We start from the raw sequence: 24,459 nt of genomic DNA on the forward strand, positions 1-24,459 counted from the left end.
GTTTGCCAGACAGTGAGCCTGGATGATTTGGCTGTTAGAGATTAAAGGGGGCCCAGAATATTTTACTGGAAAGATGGTGCAAAGTGTTTACACTTGGAGACAATGGCAGCAGCCTGTTTGCTAACAGTGGATAGACCTTGAGTCTCCAAAGCCCCAGATAAATGATGAGCATATCAGATTGTAAACAGTTGTGCTTTAAACTGTCCACTTACTTCCAAGATAAAAAAGAGTTGGGGTCTTCAGGATTGCTAATCGGCATTCTATCTGGATACGAGGTCCATGTGATTCACATTGAGAGGGCTTTGTGAGAGGAAGGGTTTCTAAGATAGCCCTGAAAATTCACAGACAAGGTTAGTCTGCCACGATCCAGGAGAAAGAGAGGCAGCAAGGCATTGTGATTCACCATGCAGGAATGTGGTTGGGAGTTCAAGCTCGGATTGAAAAGACCGAATTTGTGAGGAGTTAAACGAGGCTGGACAACTCGCTTAGCTTGTGCTACAGGAAAATTCCTTGTTGAGAAAGAAAGTTCTGAGATTAAAAGTTCCAAGTCTGAAAAAAGAAATGAACAGAAGTAACCCCGCAGGAGCTAAGAATCACCTGGGACTTGTTCCAGAAAAGTTGAATATCTACTTAAAGTACAGTGTAAAGTAGATCGGTGAAGCATGTGCTAAAAGAAAAGGGGAATGTTCTATTTTGTGTTTTAAAGTTGCCTACAAAGATAATGTTTAGTCAATAGTGGTTTTAGCCTTCTGTCACATTAGAAGTCTTAAGATGTGAAATCTTATGTCATCTCTTCAGCTGTTAACTGGAAGTCATCGGTCTCTATGGAGATTGTAACAAATGTAAGGCAATATTTAGAATAACATTCTTTACCATTTACTACCTTTCTTCATCACTATAAAATCATCTCATCGATGCTCAGATTCCTTTCCAGGCTGAAAAGCCCCTGGCCCATTCGCCAAAAGCGGTCACTGGCAGGACTATGGCAAATTATTCTGCTCGCCTTGTTTATTTATTTAACTATTTATTTATTTATTACTGGCAAATTGTGGGTGATTTAATTTAGAAATTCTGCAGGTTTGAATAAATTTGTAAACCTCTAATCCAACATATTAAAAATCAGAAATGTAGGCCTACTTTATTTTTTTTTTCTTCAGTTATTTTGACAAATTCATAAATGTCTCATTCCATTGGGTGTTGATCTAGGCTTAATTACTCCACTTTAAATATTGGCTCTGCAGTCAGTGACTTTTTCTTTAAATATTACTGGCATCAGCCGCATGCCGTTCTAAAATGTAGAGCCAAATTAAGTTTCAAAATTGTGTTTCACTAATTTATTCGCCTTCCTCCTTTCTTGTCTATTCTTATAGTGTGTAGTGGGTTTTATGTGTTTGTAAGAATGTGGCTTTTCATGGGGATCTGCGTCACTTTTTCCCTAGCACAGTGAATCATTATTCTTATTCTTTGTTTTCATTAAATCTGTGACTGTGAGGTGCTTCGAACTATGCTGCTGTGAATTTTCCGGTGTTATTGAAGGGTATGGTTCCGTAGACAGCAAAAGTTTGATCCACATAGAATTTGCAGCGTAGAAACGAGAGACCTATGCTGATGTTTATGCTCCAGACGAACCTCCTTCCACTTTATTTCTCACATTTTCAGCCTTTCTAATCCTTTTCCTCTATTATTGAACATCCCCTTAAATGCTTCTCTGCTGTTCGCCCAAACTACTTGCTAGTTCCTGGTAGCTGCTACCTTGCTGGTAGCCAATTCCACATTTTAATTACTCTCTGAGTAAAGTGGTTTCTCCTGATTTCTTTATTGGATTTACTAGTGACTACCTCGTCTCTAGTTTTCTGCCCTCTAGCTTTGACTTCCCACACAAATGGAACTGTCTTCTCCATGCCTGCACTCTCAAATCCAAAACTCAAAAACTTTAAAGACCTCTATAAGGTAATCCCTCAGCCTCCTCATTTCTAGAGAAAAGAACCCTAGCCTGTTCAGTTTGTGAGAAACCTCATCAGCAGAACTAACCATGCACTCTCCCTCTAATGGTACATTATCTTGAAGCAATGCTGCTCAAGGGAACCTTGGCTTATTTGGCAGCAGTGAAGCACGGTATGTCAGACATTTTATAAATACTGAAACTCATCTGAAGAATTAGATTTCCCAGGGTTTCTAAAGCTAGCAGCAACGTAAGTTCTAGCTGCCATCTTTCTCTGAAGTGCTTTTGCCCTTCTAGCAGCTAGCATGTGATTTCACAATGGCTGACCTGTACTGAAATTCCTCATCTAGTGGAGAATGTCTTGTGGCCAGAAAATAAAGTCACACATTTTGTGCAGAGTAGTTTGTTTTGATAGTACTGTAAATTCTGTCTTGCATTATAAACAGGGAGAGTAACAACACTGGGAGTCAAGGCCAGTACATATCTGCTGGTACTTGAAGAGTTCCACAAGAGAGGCAAATAAATGGCAGAATAAACTTTGTATGTTCTGCTTCCTACTTTTATTAGCCAATATCCTTAAGATCCTGTCTCAACTGCTATTTTGTGCATGTCTAATTTCACTGCTAAGCTTGTAGAGTTCAATTTGCAAGCTGGGTTCTTAGCAAATTTCAGCTGATTTTCAGGTTTTTAGCTTCCAATCTCATTAGTAGGTTTAAAATGGAGAGGCTTGTGTTATGACCACAGCTGTTGTTAATCACTGCACAAACCAAATCCCAGAGGGACACTTGACTTATGGGCCATACCTTTTTTGTATTCTGAAGACGACATACCGATCTCAACAGTCAGAGGCCCAGTAACAGTTTTGGCATTTTAAAAATTAAAAGTAAAAGTTTTATTAACAAGAATAAAAGAAAACTTAAGCACACAAGATTACAATTACACAATTAAGGTTTGCCTTACAAAACATTCCCCAAAAAGATTCTCTACTTGGTCAGACCCACAGGTAAACACCTCCAGGCTGTCCCTTATAGATGTTAACTATAAAAGAAGTACAGCAATATTACATGTTGTCTTTGCTCTTGGGTCAATAAAATATAATATCCCCACTGCTATTTACCTGTGGAACTCCTGCAAGATGCAAAAAGTTTCTTGGCGCCTCTGACTCCCTTTTGACATTCAGACAAACTCTTAACTTATCTAAAAATGCAAATGTTAGATCTAACCTATTTACTTGTACCTCAACCTTAGCATCTCTATCCTTTCTATGTTTCAAACCCCCCAGACAAGCTGACTCCTACCAATCTCTGCCCAGCTTAATTAAATCATACACAAACACAGACACCCAGCCTTCTTTACAGAATAACACAATATTCCCCAAAAATATTGAAAAAAACACACTTGGGACTACATTAATTTACAGCACAGAAAGCCACTGATCATCTCATTATATCTGGGTCAAAATCCTGGAACTCCCTCTTTAACAGCACTGTGGCTGCACCAACACCACATGGACTGCAGCAGTTCAAAAAGGCACCACACCACCACCCAAGGACAATTAGGGATGGGTAATAAATGCTGGCCTAGCCAGCAATGCCCACATCCCATGAATGAATAAAAAAATCTGTGCCAACGTTTTGTTAGAACTACCTAAAACTAATCTCACTGTCCCGCTTTCCCCACAGAACTATATCTTCCTCTGCTTTGAAACTTTATTTTCACTTGGATTAAAATAAACAATTTTCACTTTCTTAAGAGCTCCCTGTAATAAAGAAATCCACAATTTTAACAATGCTTGAAACAAAGACTCTTCTTCTCACTATCCTTGTGCCAATTATAAATCCGTAATCCCTCAAATACTCCCCAGCCAGAGGAAATAATCTTTGGTTTTCTACAATGAAAATAGTGGCAAGTGAATTTATTGGGGTTTTTTGATACTGGGGCTGAAACTTATGCAGAGGTGTTCAGATCTCCTGTAGTAACTTCAAGCCAGTTCACCAGGGTCTATGCTGAATTTAAATTAGACAATCTGGAGAAAAGCTGCAGAAATTCCAGGCATGGAAGTTCTTTCAATAAAAATGTGTTGCTGATCTGAACACTTTCACCCCTATTACTGCATTTTGTTTCTTTCAGGTGATGCATGAAGACAATCTACCATCTGAAATAATTTACAAAGTGAAAATTGCACCAGCTCATGGATACATTCGTCGCTTTGTTGAAGCAGAAGGGTTTTATGTTGGAACAGAACATGAACCAGTTCAATATTTCACACAACAAGATCTAAATGATGGCAGCATTCAGTATGTGCAGATGAGAGCAAATCAAATAAGGGACAGCTTTACTGCAGATATTTCTAATGGAATAGTGGAGCTGTCTGGAATTCTAATCCAGATTGATATTATTCCAAAGCTGATCCCAGTGGAAGTGCATAACTTTACAATCAAGGAAGGCGCATCGAAGGCACTGACAGAGGACTTTATAAAAGTTGCAAGTTCACACTTTGCAGAGATTAATTTTGAATATTCAGTAACAGAAAAACCAAAACACGGACATATAGAGAACTCCCGTTTTCCTGGCCTCCCGCTCCTGTCGTTTACCAGACAACAGGTAGTGTGAAAATGTTTCAATTATTTTTGTCCTGAAAAGTCAATGTAGAGTTTTCTGTACACTGAACGATTTAGCTTTGTTTTTCCCATATGATATCTTCGTCAGCCAGGGATATCTTGGCTACCTTTCTAATGGAGATCAATTCATCTCTGACTTGAAAAGTGTAGTTGTACTCGTTCAAATTCATCTGACAAATAAAAATTTTAAGAATCTGTGTATATTGAGAATAACACTGATTTTTTTTTCTCTACCGCTTACTTCATCTTTTAGGTTGAACAGGAATTTATTTACTATGTTCATGATGACAGTGAGAGTCTGCAGGACAACTTCTCTATCGTGATCAATGATACCCAACTGAGAAAAGAGAGTTTGCCTTGGACAATTTTTATTAATATTACATCAGTGAATGATGAAGCCCCTATCATTACTACAAACAAAATATTCAAAGTAAGTTCATTGTGTTTTGATGTTGTAAATAAGGTGAATGTGTGCACAAAAACACAAAAAAATCAACAGCTTACTAGATGATCACTCGTGATCTTGCTTAAAGGGTTTAAAGATGTTGGGGTACCCCCACTATTTCAAGTAAAAATTGGCAGCAGTGTGAGCACAGAGGGCTCAACTGTTCACAGGTTCAAAAGGCATGCGTGGGTCGGGAGCGATGAAGGAGGGTGCAGAATCGCACATGGGGAAAATCATGGAAGTCACCTTGTGGACCACGGGATTAATGCTGTAGTGAAGTGCAAGGAGAAATATAGGAACCCCTGGAAACAGCAACAGAAGGCAAGGCTGACGGTTGCTTGAAAAAAGATGTGGATAATAAGCCAAAAGTTGCTGAATCTAAGGTGAGATATAGGAAACACAATTGGTAGGCTTTGGATTTGTTGCTCAAATGTTTGAACTTTGCCTGTCTTCATTAAGTTGTTTGTTGAAGGACTTAATCACTTTGCCTTTTTTTTTAACTGTGGTGGGACCTGCTCCTCTTAATCTGTGCCAATTGGAAAATGTGTGCCTTTTTTTTTCTACTCAGTGCATGTGTACGCCAACACTAGAATTATAATCGTATATGTAAATCAATCCATTGTAAAATTTTGATTTGTTTTATGCTGATGATAAAGCCTGTATGGGATGGAAATTTGGCTTGTTTTGGGGTCTGAAATAGGTGGCCCAGTGGAATTGTGTGAGAGAGGCCTGAAAATTGGGATTCATCAACTGACGAGCTATGATGTCAGCTGGGCAATCTGAGGCAGCTCACTGGTTTCACAAAGACATATAACCAACTCCCTCCACTGCCATCAGGTAAGTCCAGAGGAGAAGCAATAAAGCAGGGGCCAGCAACAGTCTTCATAACTGTAGTGGAATTGAGAGTTACATTGGCCCCACATTCAGGTCAATATTTTCCAAAAGAGCCTCTGTATGGTTCAGTAAACATGACAGCCTTTGAAAAGATAATTATAATTTGCCTGGAGTGAGACTTTTCACTGTCTGTTGAGCATTAAAGAGTAGTGTTCAAGCGAAGTTGGAAGACTGAAAGAGGCTGGGAGTTGAAGAGTTTTCTAGGACTATTTGTAGGAGAAAGGGGGCTGTGTGGCATTAGAACTGTGTAACAGTACGTAGTGCAATACAAACAGAAAATGCTAGAAATACTCAGAAGGTCAGACAGCATCTGTGGAGAGAAAGAGTTAATGTTTCAGGTCTTGATGTCCCTTCCTCAGAAAGGTTTGGTGAAAGGTCATTGCCCTGAAATGTTAACCCTGTTTCTCTCCACAGATGCTGCCAGACCTGCTGAGTATTTCCAACATTTTCTGTTTCTTTTTCAGATTCCCAGCATCTGCAGTTTTTTGGTTTTGTGTAGTACAATAGCCCCTTCTCTCTAATGAAATCTTAGGAAACCACAATAAGAACCACAGAAGTTTAAAGCACATTCATATCTCCTGTCTGTGCTGACTCAGTGCATTACTGAATGTAAATCCTGTGTGATAAAGAGACTGGAACAGCTATGGGTCTAGAGTTGTTTATTTAATTACAGCAACCCATATCTGTTTGCTAGAAGCCATGGGGAAAAGCAGAATAACATATCTCGACAAATATTTGTGAAATAGGTACAAGCGTGCAACAGTTTGCTCATGGCTTACTATGCATTATAAAGAGGAACAGTGTATGTATTCCTCATGACAATCCGCAGGATTCCTAGTCTCTGACTTGCTCTTGTAGCCACAGTATTGTTAGTCCTGTTTCTGGTCAATGATAACCCCCAGGATGTTAGTTGGGGATTCAGTGACGATAATGCCATTGAATATCAAGGTTAGATTCTCCCTTGTTGGAGATGGTCATTGCCTGGCACTTGTGTAGAGCGAATGTTACTTGCTGCTTGTCAGCCCAAGCTTGGATATTGTCCAGGGTCAGAATTTAGCCCATGTCGGGCAGGCTCGGCAGGAGCATTTGGGAAGCTGACCGCTGCCCGCACTCAGGGCTGGACTGTGATTTCACGTTGGCGGGCCACTTAAGGCCCGCGCAGAATGAAACACGAGCGGCAGCGCTCAGCGCGGCCTGTGTGGGAGGGTGAGGAGTGGCGGGGGAGGAGGGCGAGTGGGCCGAGCACGAACTCGCAAGTGAGCGCTTGAAAATCTCCCTGAGGCACAGAGCTGCCCCAGGGAGCTGAAGCATTTTTAAAAAAGAAAATAAAAATGTAATAAAACATGTGCCCTCATGTGATTCTGTCACGTGAGCAGGGACATGTTGTTAATTAAATTTTAAAACTTTTTTTTTTATTTGCTGTTAGAAACCTCATCCTGCCCATGGATGAGGTTTCCAAAAAAATGCAAAGGCCGCTTGGCCAACCGTAAGGTTGAACGGGCAGCGAAAAATTAGGTTAATTGATTATTTAATGGCCTTAACAGGCCTTTCAATTGTCGGCGGGTGCACTGTCGACTCTGGCACGCGCTGACTGAACTATTGCACGACTGCGCATTGATGTCGGCACGCTCGGCCGATGTCAATGTGCGTCATTTCACGCTCGAGCAGGTCGGGCGCGCACCCGCCCGCCAAGCTAAAAGTCTTGCCCCAGGTCTTGCTGCATTTGGGCATGGACTGCTTCAGTATCTGAGGAGTCATGAATGGTGCTGAACATTGTGCAATCTTCAGCGAACATCCCCACTTCTGACGTTATGATCTGTGGGCCATGAATTTAAGCATCAGCTAGTCAAATGATTGATAATAAAAAGCACCATCAGATGTTAGTGGAGCTTCACTCTGATCCCATATGAGGCCTCCACATTTTCATTCCACCAGTCTCAGATATCCACACAAAAACCAGGCACACTGATGGCATTGTAATGATCACATAACCATGTCGACTGCCTATCAGAGACAGGGTTGCTGTCAAGAGACGCTAGCCACACCTTCAGGTCCAGAGCGGCATCCTCCCATGTCACAGTGCCGATCATTGAAGATGCCCAGTTTTCAGTTGCAAATCTGTTCGAAATCTATCCCAATTAGCACGGTGGTAGTGCCGCACAACACGATGGAGGGTATCCTCAATGTGAAGGCAGGACTTCATCTCCACAAGGACTGTGCGGTGTTTACTCCTACTAATACTGTCGTGGACAGATGCATCTGTGACTGATAGATTGGTGAGGGTGAGGTCAAATAGATTTTTCCCTCTATTATAAAATAAAAACAGAAAATGTTGAAAAAACCCAGCAGGCCTGGCAGCATCTGTGAAGAGAGAAACAGAGTTCTCTGTGAAGAAGAGTCATGTGGACTCGAAACATTAACTCTGTTCCTCTCCCCACTCAGATGCTGCTGAGTTTTTCCAGCATTTTATGTTTTTATTTCAGATTTCCAGCATCTGCAGTATTTTGCTTTTATCTTAGGCTTTTCCCTCTTGTTGTTTTCCTCACCACCTTCCGCAGTCTAGCAGCTATGTCATTTAGGATTTGGCCAGTAATGGTGCTACCGAGCCACTCTTGGTGATGGACATCAAAGTCCCCCACCCAGAGTACATTCTGTGCTCTTGCCACCCTCAGTGCTTCCTCCAAGTGGCTCAACATGGAGGAGCACTGATTCGTCAGCTGAAGGAGGACAGTAGGTGGTAACTATCGGGTGGTTTCCTTGCCACTGTTAGCCCGTGCCATGAGACTTCATAGGGTCTAGAGTCAATGTTGAGGACTCCCAGAGCACCTCCTGACTGAATACCACTGTGCTGTCACCTCTGGCGGGTCTGTCCTGTCGGTTGGACAGGACATATCCAGGAATGGTGACGGTAGTGTCTGGGACGTAATTATACTTATTGAATCATACCTTACTGACAATGTCAGGCTGTTAATTGATTAGTCATTGGGACAGCTCTCCCAATTTTGGCACTCACCCCCCAGATGTTAGTAAGGAGGACTCTGCAGTGTCGGCAGGGCTGAGTTTGCTGTTATCGTTTCTGGTGCCTAGGTCTATGCCGGGTTATCCGTTCGGTTTTGTTCTTTTTTGTGTACTTTGTTGAGGTTTGATACAACTGAGTGGCTTGCTAGGCCATTTCAAAGAGCATTTAAGAGAGGACCACATTGCTGTGGATCTGGAGTCATATGTAGGCCAGACCAGGTAAGGACGGCAGATTTCCTTCCCTCAAGGACATTAGTGAGCCAGGTGGGTTTTTGCGTCAATCGTCAATGGTTTCATGGTCACTGTTAATGAGACTAGCTTTTTAATTCCAGATTTATTAATTGAATTTAACTTCTAACAGTGCCATTGTGGATTCGCAATCGTGTCCCCAGAACATTAGCCTGGGCCTCTGGATTACTTCTCTGGTGACATTGCCACTATGCCACCGCATATTTTAATGCAGAGAAATGTAAAGTAATTAATTTTGACAGGAGGAAAGTGGACAGACAATATAAAATAGAGTACAATTCTAAAGAGCAGAAGGACCTGGCTGTATATGTGCATAAGTTAATGAAGATGACAGGACAGGTAGAGAGCATGGTTGATAAAGCATACAGCATCCTAGGGTTTATTAATCGGGGAATAGAGAATAAAAGCAAGGAAGTTATGATAAATTTGTATAGAACGCTGGTTTGGCATCAACTGACGTATTGTGTCCAGTTCTGGGCCCCACACTTTAGGAAAGATGTGAAGGCATTCGAGAGTACAGAAAAGATTCAAAACAATGCTCCCAGGGATGAGGAATTTCAGTTACGTAGCTGGATTGGAGAAGTTGGGACTGTTTTCTCTGGAGAAGAGAAAAAGAGATGAAACGTTTGAGAGGAGATTTGGTAGAGATATTCAAAATCATGAAGGGTCTAAAGAGTAGATAGGGAGAAAACTTCTCCTCGGTGGAAGGATCGAGAACAAACAAAAAGGCACAGATTTAATTGGCAAAAAAAAATGGAGAAAAGAGGAAAAAATTTTCACGCAGCGAGTGGTTAGGATCTAGAGTGCACTGCCTGAGAGTGTGTTGGAGGCAGATTCAATTGAGGCATTCAAGAGGAAATTGGGTTGTTATATGAACATACAAATTAGGAGCAGCGGTAGGCCATTCAGCCCTTCAAGTCTGCTCCACCATTCAATAAGATCATGGCTAATCTAATTTTAACCTCAATTCCACATTCCTGCCTACCCCTGATGATCTTTCACCCTCTTGCTTATCAAGAATCTATCTACCTCTGCCTTAAAACTATTCATAGACTTTACTTCCACCGCCTTTTCAGGAAGAGAATTCCAAAGACTCGCAACCCTCTGAGAGAAAAAAATTCTCCTCATCTCTATCCTAAATGGGCGCCCTCTTATTTTAAAACAGTGGACCGCTGGTACTAGTTTCTCTCACAAGAGGAAACATCCTCCCCACATCCATCCTGTCAAGACTCCTCAGGATCTTATATGTTTCAATCAAGTCGCCTACCACTGCTTCTAAACCTGAGCAGATCAATCCTAGCCTGTCCAACCTTTCCTCATAAGACAACCTGCCCATTTCTTTATTCGTTTAGTAAACTTTTTCTGAACTACTTCCAGTGCACTTACTATCTTCCTTAAATAAGGAGACAAACACTGTACACGGTACTCCAGATGTGGTCTCCCCTGAAAATGAAGAGTGTGTGGGGCTACAGGGAGAAAGCAGGGAAGTGGCACTAGGTAAATTGCTTCTATGGCGAGCAGGTGCAGACACGACAGGCTGAATGGCCCCCTTGAGTGCTGTAACAATTCTGCGATTCTGTGAATAGGAGCATGATTCAGAAGTCGGCTGTATCAACCAGCATTTTGTGCACATCCCTTTAGAACAGCCATAGCAGATTTATTTTAAGAAAAGCATTAATATAATTTATAAACATTTAAGCCTGTGATCTTAGTATCTCTGGGTGCACGATTGAATTTCCTATATAAAGACTCCATCTCATTCACAGAATGCAAAAGACACCAGAATCCACGATAATGCACATTTGATGGAAACCATCATTGGGTCCATAGCCACTTTTTATAGGCACAGTGTCTCTTTGCTTACACCTTCCTGCTATATTTATTGGGATAGATGTTTTCTTACATTGAGGAATTGGAGTGCAATAAGACGGAGAGGACTCTTGTCTTGCAATTTCATTGTCCCTAAAATGTCATGGGAAATTTTAGTTCACCATAAAGTCGCAACTAAAACAATTGCTCAAATAGGAAATGCCATTGTACAGTGGTTACAATGATTCAGTCACTGTATTTAGCTCGATGTAAACAACCATGATTCACATGCTCAGGATAGAAAGCAAATATAAAGCATAATTCAGTCATGTCACTTTTAACATAAGGCGGTCTCTTGTGAGTGTATGTGCTAATCAATAATTACTAAATTTCTCAGTAATAACTTTAATGCATTTAACCGTATTAAGTATTTTTTCTCAGTGATGGATAATTAAAAACAGGTGCAAACGATAATTTGACTGTTGCTTTATTTTTACTCATTTAGGTTTGGGTGGGCTCAGTTACGGAGATAACAAGAAATGACCTGAATGCGGAAGATAAAGACTCTTCCCCAGAAGAACTAGTGTATTCTGTCACTCCTCCTAGCAATGGCCACCTTGCGCTAAAGTCTTCTCCAAATAAACACATCCTCAACTTCACCCAACATCATATAAATAATGGTCAACTTGTATTTGTCCATAATGGTAAGTCTTCCTATTATTTCAACTTTCAAGTTTGTTCTTATGAATAGTCAGCATTGATTTAGAAACTCAGAAACATGCAGAGTGACCTGAGGAATTAAATAAATGGTTTGACATTCAGCTTAGTAGATATAATACTTCAGCTTTCAGAAGACAATTGATAAATTATAGCTAATTGGATAAAAAATTAGCTCAGCAATAGGAAGCAATGATAATGGGCTTGAACTTTCGTGGAGTGGCAATCAGAGTCAGATTGCCATTCCGGTCCTAGTTACTTATCTGGAAATCCAACTGCTCCTTCCTTGCGTGACCTTCCAACTCGGGCTCGGCAAGAGCTGTGTAGGCAGCATGCTTCTGAAGCGTTCAGTCGGAGGTAAGGAAGCCATATCCACTTTTTTACAGCAATGGGGGATGGTCATTGGGAGGGATCGTTAATGGGGGATCAGGTGGTCCGCTGGGTCCCGTGAAGGGGTCGGTGTGGGGGTGTTGGGGTGGTGTGGGCGTCCCTTGGGTGCTCAGTACTACAGTTACCCAGGTGTTAAAAGTGGTTTTAATTCTTCTAACTTTTCCTGGGTAACTATTCTTGTAAGACACCCGAACCAGCCAATGAGTGTGATGTAAATCATACTTTCAGATGTTCCCATTGCAGGGCAATTGCCCAAAGGAAGTTTGAACTTACCCTTACCTGGGGATTTCCAGGAGGTGGAGGTGCATCTTTGGGGTACTCCACATTTACGACACCTGGAACCTTGGAAGTTACAGGCCTAGGTGTGATTGAAATCAGCATGGTAGAGTTGCACAGGGTTTGGGTTCCCTGCTGTTGAAGGTATTGACTCAGCCAATCGTGTAATTTGTAATCCATAATTTATTGATGGGTTAAACCCTTCCACACATATTATGAGTGTAAAATGCACTGATAGCATTTAAATCTGTGCTAATTAAGCAGATAAGCTAAAACAGATAAATTTTAACATTGACCACGATAAATTGTCCCCTTGTGGTGTGTATGTGTGTTGTGCCCTGTGATGGACTGGCGTCCCATCCTGGGTATACCCCACCTAGCGCCCATTGCCTGTTGGGATAGGCTCTGACTCCTCGTGACCCTGAATTGGATGAAGCGGTTCTGAAAAAGTGCATGAAGAGTAAATTTAAGTTAAAGCACAGGAAAATAACGAAAAACTTCATTAGCAAAGACAGCAAACTTCATATGTAATTATTATTACTTCTTTGTGCTTACGTTTAGTATCCGAGAAATGTCAGCAAGGAAGTCAGTTCATTGTGCCTGTATCAGTGCTCTTCCGCACCAGAAATATTGGCTGGTTTAAAGTTATAATGAGTGAGGTAGGCTGCACAATAGGGTAGATTTTACATTAGTGGGTGGGAGCAAAAGGCTTGATAGGCCGAATGTTTTTTTTGTTATTTCACATTTTATGTTCTTGCAATAGACCCTGAGCTTACAGATCAATTGAAATGTCATACAAAGAAAGGCAAACCAGTAAAGGATGAATGATAGGGAAGATGTTTGAAGCTATTATTAAAGATGTTATAGCAGGGCATTTGGAAACAGTCAGGGTAATCAGGCAGAGTCAACATGGCTTTGTGAAAGAGAAATCATGTTTAACCAATTTATTGGAGTTCTTTGAAGAAGTAACACATGCTGTGGATAAAGGGGAACCGGTGGATGTACAATACTTAGATGTCCAGAAGACATTTGAAAAAGTGCCACATCAAAGGTTATTGCGGAAAATAAAAGCTCCTGGTGTAGAAGGTAACATATTGGCATGGATAGAAGATTGGCTGGCTAACAGGAAACGGAGGGTAGGCATGAATTGGGCCTTTTTCTGGTTGGCAGGATGTAACGAGTGGTATGAAATTTGCTGATGATACAAAGATAGGTAGAAAACTAAATTGTGAAGAGGATGTAAGAAGGCTACAAAGTGACAGATAGGTTAAGTGAGTGAGCAAAGACATGGAAAATAGAATATAATGTGGGAAAGTATGAAATTGTCCTTTTTGGCAGGAAAAATAAAAAAGAAGCATGTTACCTAAATAATGAGGAATTGCAGCGCTCTGAGATGGAGAGGGATCTAGGTGTCCTAGTGCATGAATCACAAAAGGTTAGTACGCAGGTACAGCAAGTAAGCGGGAAAGCCAGTAGAATGTTATCAATTATTGTGAGGGGAATTGAATACAAGAGTAGGGAGGTTATGCTTCAGTTATAGAGGGCATTGGTGAGACCACATCTGGAGTATTGGTCTCCTTATTTAAGGAAGGATGTAAATGTGTTGGAAGTAGTTCAGTGAAGGTTTACTAAACCATATCTAGATTGGGCTGGTTGTCTTATGAGGAAAGGATGAACAGGCTAGGCTTGCATCCTCTAGAGTTTAGAAGAGTAAGAAGCAACTCGATTGAAACATATGACAGGATCGATGTGGAGAGGATGTTTCCACTTGTGGGAGAATCTAGTACTCGGGGCCACTGTTTAAAAATAAGGGGTTGCACATTTAGGACAGATGAGAATATTTTTCTCTCAGAGGGTTGCAAGTCTTTGGAACTCTGACAAAAGATGGTGGAAGCAAAATCTATGAATATTTTTAAGGCAGAGGTAGATAGATCCTTGATAAGCAAGTGGGTGAAACATTATCGTTGGTAGGCAGGAATGTGGAGTTGAGGTTACAGTCAGATTAGCCATGACCTTATTGAATGGCAGAGCAGGCTGAAGGGCCGAGTGGCCTACTTCTGCTCCTAATTCTATGTTCGTATGTATCATGAAAGTTTGGAGTAGAATTATCACTTCGAGTGTAACTGGCAATTTGGGAGCAACTTGCTTTAATTTTCTGAATTGAATTTTTTCATCAGATATCTGCTCAAACTCATTTGCATATCACTGAATGTAAATTTTTCCATGAACCAGTACAATTGGGCTGCGTTTTAGAATGTACTTTTTGAAAAAATTTAGTTTGCATTAAAACAGATGGTCAAAGCTGTTCACCATACTCTGGGTGTGGTCTCACCAATGCCCTGCACATTTGTAGCAACACTTCTCTATTTTTATACTCCACCCCTCCTTGCAATAAAGGCCAATATTCCATATGGCTTCCTAATTACTTGCTGGATCTGCATGCTAACCTTTTGTGATTCATGTGTGAGGATACCCCAGATTCCCCTATACTGCAGCATTCTACAGTCTATCTGCATTTAAATAATATTCTGTTTGTCTGTTCTCCCTGCCAAAGTGGATAATCTGTCATTTTCCCACATTATACTCCATCTGCCAAATTTTTGCCCACTCATTTAACCTGTCTTTGCAGACTGTGTCCTCCTCACAACTTGTTTTTTTAACCTATCTTTGTATCGTTTGCATATTTGACTACAGTCAGTCCCTTCATATAACTTATTTAATAGGGATGGTAAATAGTTGAGGCCACAGCACTGATCCCTATGGCACTCCACTAGTTACAGTTTGCCATCCTGAAAATTACCCATTTATCCCAACTCTGTTTCCTGTTAGCATGGATAGAGGACTGGCTAAATAAGATATTGCGCTCCCCTCCAACTCCACCCCCCCACCTCCACCTTCACCATAAACTTATCTTGTGTAGTAACCTTTGATGTGGCACCTTTATCAGACACTTTCTTGAAACCCAAATACATTACGGGCTGGTTGCTATGCCACCCATCAGTGTGTTTGAAGTCGAGGGGGATGCTCGTAAAATGTAGCGCGTGGCCTTCCCACCTGCCCCCAACTTGTCTCCTATTGTACGCTGGGCGGGAGAGGCATCAGGCTGCCTGCCCACCTGTGGGCCTATTGAGGCCCATAATGGCCATATAAGTGCCTCATTAGACCATAAAACGTAGGAGCAGAAGTAGGTCATTTGGCCCATCGAGTCTGTTCCGCCATCCAATGAGATCGTAGCACATCTGATAATCCTCAACTCCACTTTCCTGCCTTTTCCCCATAACCCTTGATTCCCTTACTGATTAAATATCTGTCGATCTCAGCCTTGAATCTATTTAATGACCTGGCCTCTTCAGCCCCCTGTGGCAAAGAATTCCACAGATTCACTACCATCTGAGAGAAGAAATTACCCTCATCTCTGTCTTAAATGGGCGACCCCTTACTCTGAGATTGTGCCCCCTGGTCTTAGACTCTCCCACAAGAGGAATCAGCCTCTCAGCATCTACCCTGTCAAGCCCCCTAAGAATCTTATATGTGTCAATAAGGTCGCCTCTCATTCTTCTAAACTCCAGTGAGTACAGGCCCAACCTACTCAACCTCTCATCATATGAAAATCCCTCCATATCCAGGATCAACCTAGTGAACCTTCTCTGGACTGCCTCCAATGCGAGAAAACTTTCCTTAGATAAGGGGATCAAAACTGTTCACAGTATTCTAGGTGTGGTCTAACTAGTGCCTTGTATAGTTTTAGCAAGACTTCCCTATTTTTTTTCACTCCGTTCCCTTTGAAATAAAGGCCAACATTCCATTTGCCTTCCCTATTATCTGCTGAACTTGTATGCTAGCTTTTTGTAATTCATGCGTGAGGACCCCCAAATCTCTCTGTGCTGCAGCTTTTTGCAGCCTTTCTCCATTCAACTAATATTCAGCTCCTCTATTCTTCCTGCCAAAGTGCATAACCTCATTTTCCCACATTATATTCCATCTGCCAAGTTTTTTCCCCACTCACTTAACCTGTCTGTATCCCTCTATAGACTCCATGTGGCATCCTCACCACTTGCCATCCCACCTATTTTTGTGTCATCTGCAAACTTGGCAACAGCGCTTTCACTTCCCTCATTCAAGCCATTAATATATATTGTAAATAATTGTGGCCCCAGCACTGATCTCTGTGGCACTCCATTAGTTGCAGATTGCCATCCTGAAAATGCCCCCTTTATCCCAACTCTCTGTCTTCTATTAGTTAGCCAATCCTCCATCCATGCTAATATACTACCCCCATGGCTCTTATCTTAACAAGTAGCCTTATGTGTGGTACCTTATCGAACGTCTTTTGGATATCCAAATATATTACATCTACTGTTTCCCCTTTATTTATCCTGCTTGTTACCTCCTCAAAGAATTCTAATAAATATGTCAGGCATGATTTCCCCTTCATGAAGCCAAGCTGACTCTGCTTGATCATATTATGCATTTCGAAATGGTTTGCTATTACATCCTTTATAATAGACTCTTAACATTTTCCCAATGACGGATGTTAAGCTAATAGTTACCTGTTTTTTGTCTCCTTCCCTTTTTGATTAAGGGTGTTACATTGGCAGTTTTCCAATCCTCTGGGACTTTTCCAGAATCTAAAGATTCTTGGAAGAATATTACCCGTGCATCCACTACCTCTGTAGCTACTTCCTTTGATACCCTAGGATGCAACCTATCAGGTTCAGGGAACTTATTGGCCTTTAGCCTCATTAGTTCCCCTAATACTTTTTCTCTAGTAATAGTTATTGTATTTATCTCCTCCCCCCCCATTTTGCCTCTTGATTATTTAGTGTTTTTGGAATGCTATTAGTGTCTTCTACCGTGAAGACTGATGCAAAGTATTTATTCAACCCCTCTGACATTTCCTAGTTCCCCATTCTCATTCTCACTATGTTCACTTTGGCCTCTCTCTTCCTTTTTATATATTTAAAGAAGCTCTTACTGTCCATTTTTATTCCACAGCTACTGCGATTTTATCCACAGCAGGGGGAGGCCTATGCCAAGTGCACACTTTTTACTAGATGTGCTTGTGTTGGACATGTGCGCATGGGAGGCACCCCACCTCCCAAGGTGATAACCCCCTCCAACTTTCCCACCTGGCCTCTTAAACCCAGCCCCCCATCTCCCTCACCTCCCTCGTTGGGTCTGCCAGCCAGGCCCCGCCGATTTATCTTGAAGTCTTGCTTCATAACCTCAGCCTGAATTTTCGTAGCAATGGAGGCTATCCTTTGAGGCTCTCTGTCATTACGAATATGATTGCAGAGGCCCGGACCTGGAAGTCCCGCCCCTGAAATTGGCACGTATCATTTTCTGGGAAAATGGGGGCAGGTTCCAAATTGCACAATGATGGTTCACAGAGGCAACTGTGCAGAGTTACTTGGATAGGTGGAATACTCTTTTGTAGGGGTAAGGTACCCTATTCGATATGGTCCGAGATGCTTTTGGGAGAGGGAGGTGACCTTTGGGATTGTTAAATGTAGATGTGAATGTGCATAAAAAGTACATAAACTCATTGGAACTGTCAAGTGCTTTTGAATTGTCAAAAGGAACTATCAAGCTGTCAATGCATTTAAAATGCCTCCCCTTTAAATATTTGGAAAAAAAATGTCTGCAGTATTTAGATAAAAATATTGCTTGCTGTTTCATTCAGTCTGTTGACATAGCCTGAGGGTTATCATTGCTGGATTAGTGCTGCATGACTGATTTCACAACCTTCCATTATTTCAGTGGGGTGCCTATTAGTTCACAGCTTGATTGACAGTGATTACAGACTCTTTGAAGTGGGGCTTTGAATTCTAATGCTTGGCTTTTTTTCCAAGAGATTAAAGGAAGTTAAATGTAGTGAATAGGTTTTTAATCAATGGGGGTGTTTTATGATATAAGTGAATTCTTCAGTAGACACAGCTTTATTTTATCTTAGCATGGGTCCTGAGGTCTGCCCATGGTGGATACAGGGTGAGTTGGCATAGTAGGTGTAAGGGCAAAGGGTGATGGTTGGAGAGAGCATAGATTGGTATGGAGTGTATGGGGACCATGAGGGGTGGGTAGAGAGGCATAGGTTGGCATGGATGGCATGAGGAGCCATGGGTGGGTGGAGGGCATGAGGTGTCATGGGTTGGAATAGATGGGGAGGGTGTGAGAGATGAGGGCAGGGTTGCTATTTTATTTCCCAAGGCAGGGACATTTAAAGAAAACATGGATTGTAGCAACCACAGATCAGCACTTCTGCACCACCGTGTTCTGCACTTACACAACATTGAAGCTCTGGCTCTGCATTGGATCTGAATCTTCAACAGAAATAGAGGTCCAGGAAGGGGAGTCGGCGAGAAGGTGAGTCAATGGGTGGAAGGTTTGGTGAGAGGATGGGTTTGGGAGCCGGGAAGGCCACAACTCTGAAGCCGGGGAGGGGAGGGGCTGCAACTGGGAAGGTTGTGGGGGAGGAGGATCTGCAGCAACTAGGAGGATCAGGGACCGGGAGGTTTGGGAAGCAGAATCCGTGGCAAACATGAGGTACTGGAAGTAGAAAGTAACATTTTTCTTTTATTGTTTTTGAACTTGTTTGAAAAGTCATTTCATTTACCAATGTAAGAATTTGGCAATATTTCAATTTCGAGGGTGTAATGTTTTAATATTTATATTTTTTCTGATAAGGAAGATGCTGCAGAACCTAACTACAGTTTCAACATTGATTCCTCTGGGAACAATTGTTTCACTTAACGTTATTACACTTACAGTCGTGATTTTTCAGGAAGACAACCCCAAGATTAAGTGAGAATTTACTGTACTAGTAGAAGTCTGTTTTTATATTTCTTGCTAGTGTTCTCTCATATTCCAATTTCTCCCTCTTTTTTTTTTGGTCATCATTTGCTTTTTAAAATTTCCCAATCCTCTGGCTTACCACTACTGTTTGCAGCATTGCACATCTTTTCTTTCAATTTGATACCATCCTTAACTTCCTCAGCCATGGATGATGTATCCTTCTGGTAGAGTCTTTCTTCCTCAATGGAATATATCTTTGTTGAGAGTATTGAAATTTCTCCTTAAATGTCTGCCACTGCTTCCCTGCTGTCTTCCTTTTAATCTATTTTCCCAGTCCACTTTGGCCAACTCTGTCTTCATACTCTTGTAATTGCCTTTATTTAAATGTATGACACTAGTTATGGACCCACATTTCTCACTCTCAAACTGAATGTGAAATTCTATCCTGTTATGATCACTCTTGTTCAGGGGATCCTTTACTATGATGTTTTTGATTAATCACATTACACATTACCAGAGCCAAAATAGCCTGTTCCCTTGTAGACTCCTAAAAGTATTGTGTTAAGAAACTGTCATGAACACACTCTATTAACTCATCCTCCATGCTACCCATACCAATTCGATTTGTCCAACTGATGTGAAGATTAAAGTCACCTATGACTTTTTTAAGGGTATTCCTACGTTCGTCAGTGGCCATTTATGCACAGTGTGTGTGTGTGTGGTAACTGCCACCAAATTGTGAAAACCAAAGGAATCCATTTCCACTGTAAATTGGAAGGCACAGTAAATCCTTTTTCTACCACCAGATGGCATCTGTTTGCATGGTTTACTGAGTGACTGATAACAACGTTTTGCAGTTAGACAAAACCTAGAAAAATGCCTGAAAATTTGAATGTTAACTTTGCCAGATGCTAGATCAGAGAATAGCCAAAATATGTTCCACCCTTGTTTCTGGGCCTTTAAAGAGTGGAGAATCTAGTAAAATACAGCTAGCTTAATTTGGGTAGATTTTCATTACCATCTGTCTGCAATGTGTGCCAACGATCTGACCTAATCCTAAGGGACTGAAGTCATTAGTTTCACACCTGATCACCTAATGATGATCTGTTGGGCTTGAGGACAAAAAATAGCAAGTCATGACCTAAGGTTGTTTTTTCATATTGAAGGATGGTAGACAGTGGTGTCCCCAAAGGGTCAGTCCTAGGACCACTGCTTATTTTGATATATGTAAATGACTTGGATGCTGGATAGATAGATTAGCAGAATGGGCAAAAAATGGCAGATGGAGCTTAAACACAAGTGTGAGGTGATTCATTTTGGTGGAAGGAATAGGGAGAGGCAATATAAACTTAATCGCACAGTTCTAAAAAGTGTGCACAGACAAAGGGATTTGGGGGTGCATAGATGTTTCAAGGTGGCAGGATAGTTTGAGAGAGTGGTTAACATATAAGGCATCTTGGGCTTCACAAATCGAGGTAGTGAGTACAGAAAGAGAGAAATTATGCTGAACTCTAAAGCTCTGGATAAGGCTACAACCAGGATATTGTATCTAATCCTGGTCACCATACGAACATACGAATTAGAAGCAGGAGTAGGCCACATGGTCCCTCGAACCTGCTCCGCCATTCAATAAGATCATGGCTGATTTGAATGTAACCTCAGCCTCACATTCCTGCCTATCCCCGATAACTTTTCACCCTCTTGTTAATCAAGAATCTATCTGGCTCTGCCTTAAAAATATTCAAAGGCTCTGCTTCTACCACCTTTTGAGTTCCAAAGCCTCACAACCCTCAGAGAGAAAACATTTCTCCTCACCTCTGGCTTAAATGAGCGGCCCCTAATTTTTAAACAGTGACCCCTAGTTCTAGATTCTTCCACAAGAGGAAACATCCTCTCCTCATCCATCTTGTCAAGACCTCTCAGGATCTTAAAGGTTTCAATTAAGTCACCTCTTACTCTTTTAAATTCCAGTGGAAACAAGCCTAGTCTGTCCAGCCTTTCCTCATAAGACAACCTGCCCATTCCTGGTATTAGTCTAGTAAAACTTCTCTGAACAGCTTCCAACGCATTTACATCCTTCCTTAAATAAGGAGACCAATACTGTACACAGTACTCCAGATGTTGTCTCACCAATGCCCTGTCCAACTGAAGCATAACCTCCATGCTTTTGTAATCAATTCCCCTCACAATAAATGATAACATTCTATTAGCTTTCCTAATTACCTGCTGTACCTGCATGCTAGCCTTTTGTGATTCATGCACTAGGATACCCAGGTCCCTCTGAATCTTAGAGCTTTGCAATGTCTCACCATTTAGACATTAAGCTTCCTTTTAAATCTCCGTGCCAAAATGAACGATTTCACATTTGTGCACATTATACGCCATTTGCCATATCTCTGCTCACTCACTTAACCTATCTATGTCACTTTGTAGCCTCCTTATGTCCTCTTCACAATTTACTTTTCTACCTATCTTTGTATCATCAGCAAATTTAGCCGCCAAAGGAAGGACCCATTCCTTCGGTCCCTTCACCCAAGTCACTAATATAAATTAGAAAAAGTTAAGGCCCCAGCACTGATCCCTATGGTACACCACTCATCACATCCTGTCAACCAGAAAAAGACCCATTTATGCCAACTCTCTGCTTTCTGTTAGCTAGCCAATCTTCCATCCGTGCCAATATGTTACCCCCTACACCATGAGCTTTTATTTTCTGCATACTTTACTTTATGAAGGATGAGGTATGAAGGAAGAGATTTACCTGAATGGTCACAGGGATGAGGGATTTGAGTTACAAGGCTAGGTTGGAGAAGCTGGGGTTGTTCTTCTTGGAGCAAAGGAGATCAAGGGGAGATTTGATAGTGGTGTACACAATTGTTACAGGTTTGAATAAGCTGGAAAAGAAAGAGCTATTCCAGTTAGCTGATGGTCTAAGGTCTAGGGGACACAAATTTAAGGTTTCGGGCAAGAGGTGCAGAGGCATGTGAATTCATAGTGTTTTCAGGACAGTTTTTAGAGCAGCACATTCTAAAGCTACCCAAAGAGCAGGCAATTCTGATCTGGTACTGTGCAATGAAACAGGATTAATTAATGACCTCATAGTAAAGAAGCACGCTAGGTAGCAGTGATCATAACATGATTGAATTTTGTATTGTTTGAGGGAGAGAAGAGTGGGTCTAGGACTAGTGTTTTAAGCTTAAATAAGGGCAATTATAAAGGTATGAAGACTGAGTTGACTAAAGTGAACTGAAGAGTGGGTGCTGCCAGGACTGCAGAAAGAAGGTCAAAAAGGAACATGGCTGCCCCAAGAAGGTAAGCCCCAGGGATTTAGGGTGGGGAGGGATCTCAGAGCCCAGGGAGGGGTGGGCGGTGGGTGTGGTGGGGGTCCATGTTCTGTCAGGCAGGTGGCACAGAAGAAAGGGGGTGACATCTTTGGGATGGGGATGCTCACAATGTGAATTGGTCACCTCCTGAATGAGGTGTTCCCCCCTTCCTTCCTGCCTTTGTTCATGCTGGCCTTTAGAAACAGGCATACCCACCCTACTGTCCACACTGACCGTGTTATGGTGTGGGCAGCATATTATTTAGTCAATAAGCTTGCTAACAAGCCTAAATGACCCTTCATTATGGCGAGTGGGCTCCTGATTTTGGTGCCAGCCAACCTAGTGTATTATGGATGTGCACTCGGGGCTGGGCAGGAAGGCGGTGGGCTAGCCACCCGATATATTTTATGTGCCCCCCTCCCCCAGCCAAAAACCCACCTGGGGTGGGGGAGTGGGCACATAAAATCCAACCTAAAGTCTCCGAGTGGATCCCTAACAATGAGGCCTGGGAAGAGACCAGTTCATCCTGAGTAAGTGTGAAGAGCTCATCCATTATCTCCATTGTATAGCAATAGCTTTCAGCTAAGCCATTCTGGGTGGATAATACCAGTATTGGTCATGTGACTGAAACTGGCTGAAAATGTGGAGACCCAGCAAAACCTGGGCAGTCTGCTGAAGAACACTGAAAGAGACAGCAGCCGCAGCAATAGACTGTGTCATCTTTGGTTTTGAGAACCTGAAGGCAATACATCTTAAAAGAACTTTTCTACCTGATTCCAAAACTCCAAGTCCATCTGTAAAGAGATCCGACCTCCTGACACAAAAGCCACAAGTGTCTAGCTTCATGACCCGCTGAACAATCATCTCTTCTAGGGAATCCTATAACAATCCAGATAGCTGACTTAAGCTATTGAAACCCATCTGAACCACAATTCAAGAGTAGAAAAAGATTCCTTTCTTTTACGGGCCTGCCACAATGGCTTTCCTAAAACAAGCTAAACACGTGAACTGTTCTTGAATTTGTGGTATGTGAGTGATGTAGCGAATAGATTTTCGGGGTGTGTGTCAATAAAAATCCTTTTCCTTTAAATCCAGGAAAGCTGCTGTTATTTAAATTGACCACACGCTCTAGGGGCTAAGAAACACCACCTTCCTCTCCACACCGATTGCAGACAGTGGGGTAGAAAAGGCTACAGGGTTTAGGTTTATCTATCCTCCCCTGCCCATAAAAACAGGATGTCAAGAGAGGCATTAAGGGGGATTTTGAGGCCAAAATGGTAACTGGCGAGTAGAAGGGCAAAGGACTAGTGATAGGTTTGTGTAAAATTTAAGGGGAGAAATGAAATGAAAGACCAGAGATGGGCCATAGGGGAAAATGAAAAAAGATGTAAGTCATGGGGTTGGATGTGGAAAGGGAGTCAAAGGCTGGAATTTTCCATCCCCATTGACATTGGGCGTCACGGTGGGCGTGAGTGAACAATATGGCAAGAAAGCCAAAAATGGGTTTCACACCATTGTGAAACCAGTTTGCGATCGTCCGTTCCATTCGTCAATGGGGGACAGCATTTCCCGCTGCTGCACATCAGGAATGCCATTTCAATACCGCTGCATTTAAGCCTTGTTCGCTGAAATCATTGCCCCACACTGGATCATCCGACATCATGCCAATGCGTTTCACAATGGTACATAAGTGACGTGCACCTGGTGAGCTGCACTTCGCTGGGGACTTTGAGGCTTGTTTGTCTATCTTTCTTCAGGCAGCACTCTCAGTCATTAGTGACAGGCTTTGCGGGCAGCATCACATCACTTTTAGAGGGGGGCTCAGTGGCAGGTCTCTACTTAGCAGACCAGCCGTAAGGCAAGGGGTGGCTTTACAAAGGCTGCAGGGCTAGGGCTTGCTTGGGGAAGGGGAGAAATAGCCTCAGGCAAGGGAAGAGGCTGCAGGGTGAGGGCTGTACTGAGGAAGTGGAGTATCCCAGGCTG

The 24,459-nt window shown here is 42.0% G+C and overlaps 1 protein-coding gene across 1 annotated transcript in view; it reads left to right on the forward strand.

The window, feature by feature from the left end:
- The window catches only part of LOC144685388 (chondroitin sulfate proteoglycan 4-like), a 142,499-nt gene that overhangs the window by 35,272 nt on the left and 82,768 nt on the right, over positions 1-24,459 (forward strand). Inside the window, exons 4-6 of the mRNA XM_078549800.1 lie at positions 4,073-4,546; positions 4,817-4,993; positions 11,484-11,682. Coding sequence (XP_078405926.1) covers positions 4,073-4,546; positions 4,817-4,993; positions 11,484-11,682 — 850 coding nt within the window. The remainder of the gene's footprint in view (positions 1-4,072; positions 4,547-4,816; positions 4,994-11,483; positions 11,683-24,459) is intronic.

The sequence above is a fragment of the Cetorhinus maximus genome, chromosome 1 (assembly GCF_964194155.1).
Source record: "Cetorhinus maximus chromosome 1, sCetMax3.hap1.1, whole genome shotgun sequence".
NCBI lineage: Eukaryota > Metazoa > Chordata > Chondrichthyes > Lamniformes > Cetorhinidae > Cetorhinus > Cetorhinus maximus.